Source organism: Pristiophorus japonicus, chromosome 9 (genome assembly GCF_044704955.1).
Source record: "Pristiophorus japonicus isolate sPriJap1 chromosome 9, sPriJap1.hap1, whole genome shotgun sequence".
In the NCBI taxonomy this organism is placed as follows: domain Eukaryota; kingdom Metazoa; phylum Chordata; class Chondrichthyes; family Pristiophoridae; genus Pristiophorus; species Pristiophorus japonicus.
In genome coordinates, this window is record NC_091985.1 from 27,042,253 (window position 1) to 27,054,337 (window position 12,085).

The following is a 12,085-nucleotide window of genomic DNA, read 5'->3' on the forward strand; positions in this document are numbered from 1 at the left end:
GCTGCAGGGGAGAATGATGAGCAGAATTTGTTCATACAGGTGTACAAATTACAGTCTGAAGTTATCGTGACAATGGCTCGTGCTGTGGTTCCAAATTCCTGTTTCCGCTGTTTTATGTTAACGTGGCAGCAATCATCAATCGCCTCAGTACTCATGTCAACAGCAAACCAGTCAGTAAAACGTTGGCGTGACAACAGATGTCTACACTGGCATGTCTTGGTGCCGTGCTTCACTGATTTGAAGATCATCAGGTATACATTGAAGCATGTCTCTGTAAATTTGGAAAGTGCATGAGTGAACGGGACTGTGTGTGTGTTCCCGTCTGAGCAAGAGTGATCGAGAGTGCATGAGTGTGAGTGTGCAAGTGTGTGCGAGTATGACTGTGGGCGAGTGTACGTGTGTGTCTGTGTGTGTGTGTGTGTGTGCGTGCGCGCGCGCACGTGCGTGTGAATGAGAGTGATCAAGAGTGCCTGAGTGTGAGTGTGCAAGAGTGTGTGAGTATGACTGTGGCCAAGTGTGTATGCATGTACGTGTGTGTTTGTGTGTTCGTGCGTGCATGTGAGCGAGTGTGATCAAGAGTGCATGAGTGTACGAGCAAAAGTATGCGAGTATGACTGTGGGCAAGTGCGTGTGAGTGTACGTGTGTGTGTGTGAGCGAGAGTGATCGAGAGTGTGAGTGAGCAAGTGTGAGAGTATGACTGTGGGCGAGTGCGTGTGCGTGTGAATGTGTGTGTGTGTGAGCGAGAGTGCATGAGTGTGAGTGAGCAAGAGTGTATGAGTATGACTGTGGGCGTACGAGAGAGTGAGAGTGAGATGAGAATGTGAATGTGAGTGACTAAGCTTTTCTTCGATCTATCCTCATAAATCCAGCAATCTGCTGGCTCTTCTCCATACCATCTCCAGGACTTCAAAGTTTCCCTGGTGTCATTGACCAGGATTGCAGTGTTTCATCAGAGCTTTTCATAGCCTAAGCATGACTTCCTTCAACTTATACCTTATTATTTAGGGGGAGGGTGTATTATTATAGAAGTATGCAGGAAGGGTAAGATCATGGAGTTCCAACATTACTCTCAGGTAAGTTTTATTTTGACATTGTCATCATTTTATATTTGCCCTCCCTGTTCACTACTGATTTCAATCAAGCCAATGTGGGCGGTTGCCAAGTGGACACCGGAGAAGTGAAGTAAAAACACAACTAGGATAAAAATTGATAAAGAAGAGTTATTAGAAAGGCTGGCTGTACTTAAAGTAGCTAAGTCACCAGGAGCAGATGAGATTCATCCGAGGATGCTGAGGGAATTGAGGACGGAAATCGCAGAGGTATTGGCCATAAATATTCCAATCCTCCATAGATACGGAGTTGGTGGCTGAGGACTGGAGATTTGCAAATGTTAAAACCATTGTCCAAAAAAGCATATAAAGATAGATTCAGCAACTGCAGGCCAGTCTGTTTAACCTCGGTAGTGGGGAAGCTTTTAGAAACAGTAATCAGGGACAAAATTAACAGTCCCTTGGATAGATGTGGATTAATTAAGGAAAGCCAGCATGGATTTGTTAAAGGCAAATTGTGTTTAACCAATTTGATTGAGTTTTTTGATGAGGTAACAGAGAGGGTTGATGAGGGTAATACATGGATTTCCAAAATGCATTCGACAATGTGCCACATAAAAGGTTTGCCAGCAAAATTAAAGCCCATGAAATAAAAGGGACAGTGGCAGGCTGGATACGAAATTGGTTAAATGACAGGAAACGGAGAGTAGTGGTGAACGGTTGTTTTTCGGATTGGAGGAAGGTATACAGTGGTGTTCCCCAGGGGTCGGTTCTAGGACCACTGTTTTTCCTGATATATATTAATGACTTGGACATGGGTGTGCAGGGCACAATTTCAAAATTTGCAGATAACACAAATTTTGAAAGTATAATGAACAGTGAGGAAGAGAGTGATAGACTTCAGGAAGACATGGACAGGCTGGTGAAATGGAGGGACACGTTGCAGATGAAATTTAATGCAGAAAAATGTGAAGTGATGCATTTTGGTAGAAAGAATGAGGAGGGATATATAAACTAAATGGTCGAATCCTAAAGGGGGTGCACGAACAGAGAGACCTGGGGGTAGCAGGGCAGGTTGAGAAAGCAGTTAAAATGGCTTACGAGATCTTGGGCTTCATAAATAGAGGTTATAGAGTACAAAAATGTAGAAAATATGATGAATCTGTATAAAACACTGAGTACTGTGTCCAATTCTGGGCACCACACTTTAGGAAGGACATGAAGGCCTTAGAAGGTGCAGAAAAGATTTACGAGTATGATTTCAGGAATGAGGGACTTCAGTTACATTAATAGACTGGAGAAGCTGGGGTTGTTCTCCTTGCAGGAGAGAAGATCACACTGCTGGGCGTGTATTATAGACCCCCAAGCAGTGGTAGGGAGATAGAGGAGCAAATATGTAGGCAAATTACTGTGAAATCCAAAAACCATAGGGTAGTAATAGTAGGGGATTTTAACTATCCAAATATTGATTGGGACAAATTTAGTGTGAAGGGTATAGAGGGTGCGGAATTCTTGAAATGCATTCAAGAGAACTTTTTTAGTCAGTATGTAGCAAGCCCAACACGAGAGGGGCGGTTTTGGATTTAGTTTTGGGGAATGAAGCTGGGCAGGCTGAAGGGGTATTAGTGGGAGAACACTTGAGTGCTAGTGACCATAATTCAGTCAGATTCAAGTTGGTTATGGATAAGGACAAGGATAGGCCTGGAATAAAAGTTCCGAATTGGGGAAAAGCTAACTTTGCTAAGATAAGGAGTGATTTGGCCATGATGGACTGGAAACAGCTACTTGTGGGTAAATCAGTGTCGGAACAGTGGGGGGCGTTTAAGGAGGAGATCCGGAAGGCTCAGGCCAAACATGTGCCCTTAAAGAATAAGGCTGGGAAAAATAATTTTAAAGCTCCCTGGATGTCTAGGGACTTACAGGAGAGGATTGAGAAAAAAAGGGACGCTTACGTCATATATCAACGGCTAAATACTATAGAATCTTTAGAGGAATATAGAAGTTAAGAGGCAAAATTAAAAAGGATATTAGGAATGCTAAGAGAGAGCACGAGAAATTCTTGGCCAGTAAAATTAAGGAAAACCCTAAGATGTTCTATAAATATATGTAACTAAAGAAAGGTAGGGCCTATTAGAGACCATGAGGGTAATCTTTGTGTGGAGGTGGAAGATGTTGGGATGGTTCCTAATGAATACTTTGCATCTGTTTTCACAAAGGAAAGGAGCAATGCAGATACTGCTATCGAGGAAGAGTGTGATATTCTGGATGAAATAAATATAGTGAGAGAGGAAGTATTAAGGCGTTCAAACAGCTTTGAAAGTAGATAAGTCCCCAGGCCCAGAAGAAATGCATCCCGGGCTGTTGAGTGAAGTAAAAGAGGAAATAGCAGAGGCCTTGACCATCATTTTCCAGTCCTCTTTAGATATGGACATGGTGCTGGAGGATTGCTAATGTAGTACCCTTGTTTAAGAAGGGAGAAAGGGATAGGCTGAGTAATTACAGGCCTGTCAGCCTAACCTCAGTGGTGGGAAAATTATTCGAAAAAATCCTGAAAGACAGGATAAATCTGCATTTGGAAAGGCAAGGATTAATTAGGGTCAGTCAGCATGGATTTGTTAAGGAAAGATCGTGTCTGACTAACCTGATTGAATTTTTTGAGGAGGTAACCAAGAGGGTCGATGAGGGTGGTGCGTACGATGTAGTATATATGGACTTTAACAAAGCTTTTGATAAGGTCCCACATGGTATACTGATCATGAAGGTTAAAGCCCATGGAATACAGGGTAAAGTGTCAAGTTGGATCCAAAATTGGCTTGGAGGGAGGAAGCAAAGGGTAATGATTGATGGATGGTTTTGTGACTGGGAGGATGTTTCCAGTGGGGTTCCGTAGGGTTCAGTACTGAGACCCTTGCTTTTTGTGGTATATATCAATGATTTAGATATGAATATAGGGAGTATGGTTAAGAAGTTTGCAGGCGACACTAAAATTGGGTGTGTGGTTAATAATGAAGAGGAAAGTCATGGGCTGCAGGATATCAATCTACTGGTCAGGTGGGCAGAGCAGTGGCGATGGAATTTAATTCAGAGAAGTGTGAGGTGATGCACTTTGGGAGGGCTAATAAGGAAAGGGTATACACATTAAGCGACAGGCCACTAAATAGTGTAGATGAACAAAGGGACCTTGGAGTGCTTGTCCACAGATCCCTGAAAGTAGCAGGCCAGGTAGATAAGGTGGTTAAGAAGGCATACGGAATGCTTGCCTTTATTGGCCGAGACATAGAATATAAGAGCAGGGAGGTTATGCTTAAATTGTATAATACTTTGGTTAGGCCACAGCTGGAGTATTTGCGTGCAGTTCTGGTCGCCATATTATAGGAAGGACGTGATTGCACTAGAGAGCGTGCAGAGGATATTTACTAGGATGCTGCCTGGAATGGAAAATCTTAGATATGAGGACAGATTGGATAGGCTGGGTTTGTTCTCATTGGAACAGAGGAGGTTGTGAGGAGACCTCATTGAGGTGAACAAAATATTGAGGGGCCTGGACATAGTGGATAGTAAGGGTCTATTTCCATTGGTGGAGGGGTCTATTTACAAGGGGGCATAGTTTTAAGATGGTTGGTGGAAGGTTTAGAGGGGATATGAGGCGGGGCTTGTTTACACAGAGGGTTGTGGGGATCTGGAACTCGCTGCCTGGAAGAGTGGTGGATGCAGAAACCCTCACCACTTTTAAGAGATGGTTGGATGGGCACTTAAAGTGCCGTAACCTGCAGGGTTATGGACCTAGAGCTGGTAATTGGGATTAGACTGGATGAGCTTTTGTTGGACAGAGCAGATATAATGGTAAGTACTCCAGGGAATAGAATACGGCCAGGGTGATCTCCTGGACTGGTTTTGATCACTTGGATGGGTTGGAGAGGAATTTTCCCAGATTTTTCTCCCTAAATTGGCCTGGGTTTTTAGCTGGTTTTTGCCTCTCCCAGGAGATCATATGGCTCTGGTTGGTGTGGAGCGTAGAATGTTTTAGTATAAGGGGTGTTGCAGTTGTGGTGTGGCAGATTGGTTGGGCTGGGTGCTCTTTGCTTTTCCGTCATTGTTCATAGGTTTATATGTAACCTTTAGGGCTGCTGACCAAGGGCCATGAGCCCTTTGCCAGCCAACTCCTAGTCACCTTTGGTCTTTGGCAGACTTGATGCTCCATGTCCCTCTTGGGCCTCCATTTCTAGGCCTGCCTGGCTGTGAGATATTGACCAAGCTATGATTCAATGTTATTCTCCTGCTTTTTCTTGTTCTCCATCAAAAGAACGCAAGGAAATCCAGTAAGGAAGCGTATTTTTTCACGGACAATAGACAAGCGGAGGTACAGTTGAAAAGTATTGGTCCCGTAGTTAGAATCTTTGGGCCCAAGTTTCCACATGATTTGCGCCTGATTTTTAGGAGCAACTGGTGCAGAACGGACTATCTTAGAAATCGCAATTCTCCACATTTTTTTTTCAACAGTTCTAGTCAGGTAGAACAGTTCCACTTTGGAACAGAATTTTTTCTTCAAAAGGGGGCGTGTCCGGCCACTGACGCCTGATTTGAAAGTTTCCACAGTGAAAACGTACTCCAAACTAACTTAGAATGGAGCAAGTGAAGATTTTTGTAGAACTGAAAAAACCTGTTCTACACATTAAAAAATCAGGCGCAGGTTACAAATTAGGCGTCCAGAACTAGGTGGGGAGGGGAGGGGGGGAGAAGGGAAGTCATTAAATTCTACAATAAATCCTTAGTTATACTTATACAAATATTATACTAATAAATCCAACCTGAATAAAAATTTATAAGCAAAGAAAAGATTAAATAAACCATGTTCCTACCTGTGTGAAAGTTCTTCAGGCAGGCCTTTAGGAAGCGGTTTGCCGTCGGGACCGAAGGCTGAACGGGCCGGGCCCGAGATTTCAGGCAGGGCCTGTCCCCAGCACCAGAGGTAGGTGGCGTTGGGTCGGGGAGGGTCGGGGAGGTTCGGTTCGGTTCGGGTCGACGTGGGGGGGGGGGGGGGAAGAGAGAGGGAGGGGGAGGGAGGGAGAGGGAGGGAGGGGGGAGGGGGGGGGAAGAGGGAGGGAGGTCAGGTCGGGGAGGGGGGGGGGCAGATCAGGGATGGGGGGGGAGGTCGGAGCGGGGGGGGGGGAGGTTGGGGAGGGGGAGGTCGGGGAGGGGGAGGTCAGGTCGGATCCAGTCCGGGGGCGGGAGTAGAGTCGGGTGGGAGCGGGAGCGGCAGATGCTTCGAGTCGGGGGGGGGGGTGCGGTGGGGAAGCAGGAGCAGCAGCGACAGGCGGGTCGGGTCGGGTCGGGTCCGGGGGGGGGGAAGCAGGAGCGGGAGTTGGGAGGAAGCAGGAGCTGGCCGTGGGAGGAGCCTTATTCACGCAGCCCCAGTGACGCCATTCGGCCAGGGCTAGGGGCTGCGTGCTTCGGGCCCCTCCCACACAGTTAGGCGCCTGGAGCTACTGCACTTGCGTGCCCACTGCAGTGCGCATGTGCAGAGGTCCCGGCACTGTTTTCAGCGCAGGGACCTGGCTCCGCCCCCTACAGCTCCTGCTGCGCTGCGCCGAGGGCCAGAGGACCTGCAAGGAGGTGGAGTATACTGAGGGTTTTTTTAGGCGCACTTTGTGGCGCGAAAAACGGGCGTCCAGGTCGGGACTGCGCCGTTCTAGGCACGGCTCGAAACTTGGGCCCATAGAATGGTTACAGCAAGGAAGAAGGCTATTTGGCCTGTCGTGCCCACGCCGACTCTCAGCTCGTCCCACTCCCCTGCCCTCTCCCTGTAGACCTGCAATTTTTTTCCTTCAGATATTTATCCAGCTCCTTTTTGAAAGATAAAATTGAGTCTGCCTCCACCTACTTTCAGGCAGTGCATTCCAGATCTTAACCACTCATTGCATAAAAAAGTTTTTCCTTACGCCTTTGGTTCTTTTGCCAATCACTTTAAATCTGTGTCCTCTGGTTCTCGACCCTTTTGCCAATGGGAACAGTTTCTCTCCATCTACTCGGTCCAGACACCTTATGATTTTGAACACCTCTATCAAATCTCCTCTCAATCTTAGAAACATAGAAATTTGCAGCGCAGGAGGAGGCCATTCCGGCCCATCATGTCCGTGCAGTAATCTGCAAGTGAATCTACAAGTGAATCCCTTTACAAATATGCCAAACTCCTTTATATTAAATTGAGCTAATTATCTTTGCTGATTATCAAACTTACCAATTTGAAGATTATTCTTGCAACAAGTCTAGCCATGTCAGTTGGAACATTAGGATAGGTACTTTTCAAACACTTGCATTCACGCTTGTGGTCTGGCCAAGCTAGTTTCTGCAACAAAAAAAACAGATTTAAGGTAAGGATTAAACAGGCAAAATAACACTGATGAATGCTGTAAATCTGAAACATAAATTGGAAATACAGGGCAGACTAGTTAGCATCTGTAAAGAGAAAACACCTTCAGTTGAAAATATTGTGTCTGCAAGCACTCTAGTAATGATTCCACGAGGTAAGGTATTGTACTTGAACTGTTGTAACCTTAGTCCATTTATTGTAGCTCCTGAGTGAGGGTATTGTATGGTGAGCTTCCTTTTATACCTGGTTACCTGTAGTGCACAGGTGACCCCTAGGACTCCACCAGTTGCACCCTCTGGTGGTACAGGCATAGTGTATACAGTGTGAAGATACATCCAGTGGTCTTATGTAATTGTACATTGAGTATACAGGATATATACTTATGTTATACATACACAACATCACTCCCCCCTAAGTCTTGTGTCACAGGCCGTTGCACTGTGTGCTCTTGAGTGCCAAGGCCCTTGCACCTTGTCTATGCTTTGGCTTGGCTCTCTCCCTATAGATCCCCAAGTCCTTATTTCCACAACATTAGGAAATGGTCAGCAGTGGACGGTTGGAGGTTGCAGTGGGGGTTTGGTGGGTTCTGGGTGTGATCCATGTGTGTCCATGGCTACATACATCCATTCCCCCACCCCCCCCCCCCCAACAAAAGACCATGTGTGTGGCTCTACACCTGCATGTGCATACATGTACAGAAGGAAAGAACCGAAAAAAAGAAGAAATAGGATAATTACATCACTGTTTGGGTTTTGCAGTAGTGGAAGAAGTACATTTTACAGGTAAGGTACATACGTGGTATCACAGTCTTGCCCCTGGGGTATAGGTGCAGGTGGGTGAGGATGCTAGTTCCAGAGTAACTGGACTGTGTCCAGGTTGTCTGATGGCAGCACTGCGCCCCCTGCCAGCTGGGTGGGCTCGGATCGCTCACCTGGCTGAGTCTCAGGGCCTTTGCCGTTGCCTAGTGGTGGGCAGAGCCACAGGAATATGTGGCCTCCCTGTCCCCCTTTGAGGGCTGCAGTGTCTCCCTGCTGCCCTTCAGCGGTAGTGGGAGCCTGGTCATCCCATTGGGAGGACCCGTTGGGAGGGCTGGAGGGTGCTAGCCTCTTGCTCCCAGTACTGGCCCTGGTGACCAGAGAGGTAGAGCTGATCTGGGGCAGGGTGCCAACAGTGGTTCCTTTGCCGTCCGCTGATTGCTGGCCCTGCAGTTGGTATGCTCCGTGTGTGTGTGGCCACGCTCCCTGGGGCATCACATTGGTCCCAGAGGCGCAGGCTACATGATCGGGTAGCCCGCTGGACCTGGGTGCTTCTGACAAGAGGTTGTCCTTGATTTTGTTGGCGTACATGTAGAACCCGGCATCGCACATCATTTCTTCATTTACTGTCATAATATATTGGCTCCGACTGCAATCGCCTGAGTCGACATTGATAGTTGTCTTTACATATTCGCATTTGTCAATTACATCTTTTACATGTATAACCAGCATCGCTGTACAAAGAGTGGAACTGTCCCTTTAATTGTGATGGGTTGCCGGTCTCCTTTAAGAGGGCCTTGCAATCTTTACCCCAATCCAGTTCGCTGCTCGGCATCACGTGTTGCTCCCTCAACGCTGCCCCTCATGGTCTGGTCGCGGCCATCTTTACTTCAGGCGCTTCACCTTGTGGTGCGGGCGTCATCTTCTTTCTCTCCACGAGGGAGGCTGCGGTGATCCTTTTCTCCCCAGGTTCTGCCATGGACACAAGGAAGTTATTCTGCGCCGATCTTCTTCCTCCGGAGTCCTGCCACTGGAGCCTGGAAGGTGAGGTCGGGTCGTTTGGGCTGGATCATCTCGCAGTTGGGTTGAGCGGTCTGTGTCGTCTCCACGCAGTTGAGTTGGACGGTTGGATTTTCAGGTGTTGTGCTGGATCCAAATTTGGGGCCACATAGGACATCGATCACCGGGCCTTGGAGGTTTTCCCAGCTCCAACAGATTTGGATTTGTTTCATCCATCTTCTTCCTAGCAGCGTTGGACCATCACCAGCAACGATTCACAAAGGTAACTTATGCATCGCGCCGCCATGGGATACCTGGACATCCACGCTGCCAACGACTGGGATGGTGTCGTTTGTGTAGGTGAGCAGCTTCACCTGGATCGGGATCATTTTAGGTAAGTTGCTTGGACTGTCCCAGAGTTTCTCAAAGGCCGCCTGATTCATCAGCGATTGGCTCGTCCCCGTGTCCATCTCTATCGTGACTGGAACACCGTTGATTTCCATTTTCAACGGAGAACTCTCGATGGAGCAGGTAAACACTCCGTACACCTCTTCGTGGAGCTGAGCTGCCTCCTGGACTCTCTCTTCCTCTTCATCAGCGCCGGAGTCCGGATGATCGGCCAACTCTTGAGCGACTCGGCGAGTAAAATTTCTCTTACACATTCACTGGAGATGGCCCTTCGCATTACAGCCTTTGCAAGTATAGTCTTTGTAGTGGCACTGGTGGGCCCCGTGATTCCCTCCACAGCGGCAGCATGGGGCTGGCCGGTTGGCCTCATGTGGCGGACTTAGGGTTGTGCGACTAAGGTTTCTGTTCTCTCTACCCTGAGAGAGACAGCTTGCAGCAGCCTTACCTTTAAAAGGCACCAGTCGGTTCACAGAACTTGATAGGTTAGAGTCCTACGGGTGAGTCATCATCCGTTTGGAATCACAGGCCGAGGCCATGAATGTTTGGCTGACGTTAATTGCCTTCTGCAGGGTGACCGTGGTGTCCGCAGAAAGCAGCCTGTGGAGAAGGCCCTCGTGGCCAATTCCAATAACGAAGATGTCACGCAGTGCTTCGGTGAGGTGGTCGCCAAAATCACATGGTGCAGCCAATCGTCTGAGGTCTGCAGCATATTTTGCGATTTCTTGGCCTTCGGGTCGCCGGTGTCTGTAGAACCGGTGTATGGCTGTGAGGATGCTCTCTTTAGGTTTGAGCTGTTCCTGTATCATCGTTACGAGCTCCGCATACATAAGAACATAACATAAGAACATAAGAATTAGGAACAGGAGTAGGCCATCTAGCCCCTCGAGCCTGCTCCGCCATTCAACAAGATCATGGCTGATCTGGCCGTGGACTCAGCTCCACTTACCTGCCCACTCCCCATAACCCTTAATTCCCTTATTAGTTAAAAATCTATCTATCTGTGACTTGAATACATTCAATGAGCTAGCCTCAACTGCTTCCTTGGGCAGAGAATCCCACAGATTCACAACCCTCTGGGAGAAGAAATTCCTTCTCAACTCGGTTTTAAATTGGCTCCCCTGTATTTTGTGGCTGTGTCCCCTAGTTCTAGTCTCCCCGACCAGTGGAAACAACCTCTCTGCCTCTATCTTGTCTATCCCTTTCATTATTTTAAATGTTTCTATAAGATCACCCCTCATCCTTCTGAACTCCAACGAGTAAAGACCCAGTCTACTCAATCTATGTTTTGGTTGTTGTCTTCTTTGGGGCTAGCAAGTCCCTGACAAGGCCATAGATGGTGGGCCCACGACTGATGAGCAGGATAGCTCTGCGCTTATCAGCCAACGAGGTCGGTGTGTCTCCCGCCAGGTTGTTCGCAATGAAAAAGTGTTCGAGCCTTTTCATAAACGCATCCCAATCTTCTCATCGGCAAATTGTTGAAAGTTGCCAAGGTTAGTCATTTTTCGCGTGGAAATTCATAATCTCGTCGCCAGTTATTGTGTCTACAAGCACTCTAGTAATGACTCCACGAGGTAAGGTATTGTACTTGAACTGTTGTGACCTTAGTCCATTTATTGCAGCTCCTGAGTGAGGGCACTGTATGGTGAGCTCCCTTTTATACCTGGTTACCTGTAGTGTACAGGTGACCCCCTCGGTCTCCACCAGTTGCACCCTCTGGTGGTACAGGCATAATGTATACAGTGTGAAGATACATCCAGTGGTCTTATGTAACTGTACATTGAGTATACAGGATATATACTTATGTTATACATAAACATCAGAAAACCCTATTGAGAACTGGTGTAGGCAGCAGAGACTCCACCCCTTTATAGAGCCAACTAAAATAATTAAAGGTGTGAGGAGAAAGGGGTAATAACATAGTGGTTATGTTACTGGACTAGGAATCCAGAGGCCCGGACTAATGATCCAGAGACATGAGTTGAAATCCCACCACGGCAGTTGGGGAATTCAAATTCAGTTAATTACATAAATCTGAAATTAAAAAAACTACTGGATTGTTGTAAAAACCCATCTGATTCACTAATGTCCTTTAGAAAAGGAAACCTGGCCCATATGTGACTCCAGACCCACAGCAATGTGGTTGGCTCTTAACTTTGTTGTATTCAAGAATGTGGCTCAATTGCCAGCAACACCCACATCCCGTGAATAAATAAATGATAAAAACAGGTAAAAATCAGGAGTACAATCTATTAAGTACTAGTGTATAGAGTCGGCTTATGGGTTCAATAAACTGCAAACAGTTTTTAAAATTTAAAACAAACGCCTTTAATGTAGTAAACTGTCCGAAGGCACTTCACAGGAGCATTATAAAACAATTGACACAGAGTCCACATAAGGAGATATACGGACAAAGATTTTAAGGAGGAGAGAGAGCTAGAGTGGCGGAGAGGTTTAGCTGCAACAGATGAAGATAAGGTCACCTCACTTAGATTGTGCAAATTCA

The 12,085-nt window shown here is 47.0% G+C and overlaps 1 protein-coding gene across 1 annotated transcript in view; it reads right to left on the reverse strand.

Moving 5' to 3' along the window:
* smyd3 (SET and MYND domain containing 3) overlaps nucleotides 1-12,085 on the reverse strand; it is a 1,321,352-nt gene that overhangs the window by 946,704 nt on the left and 362,563 nt on the right. Inside the window, exon 3 of the mRNA XM_070889200.1 lies at nucleotides 7,289-7,396. Within this exon, the coding sequence (XP_070745301.1) occupies nucleotides 7,289-7,396 (108 nt within the window). The remainder of the gene's footprint in view (nucleotides 1-7,288; nucleotides 7,397-12,085) is intronic.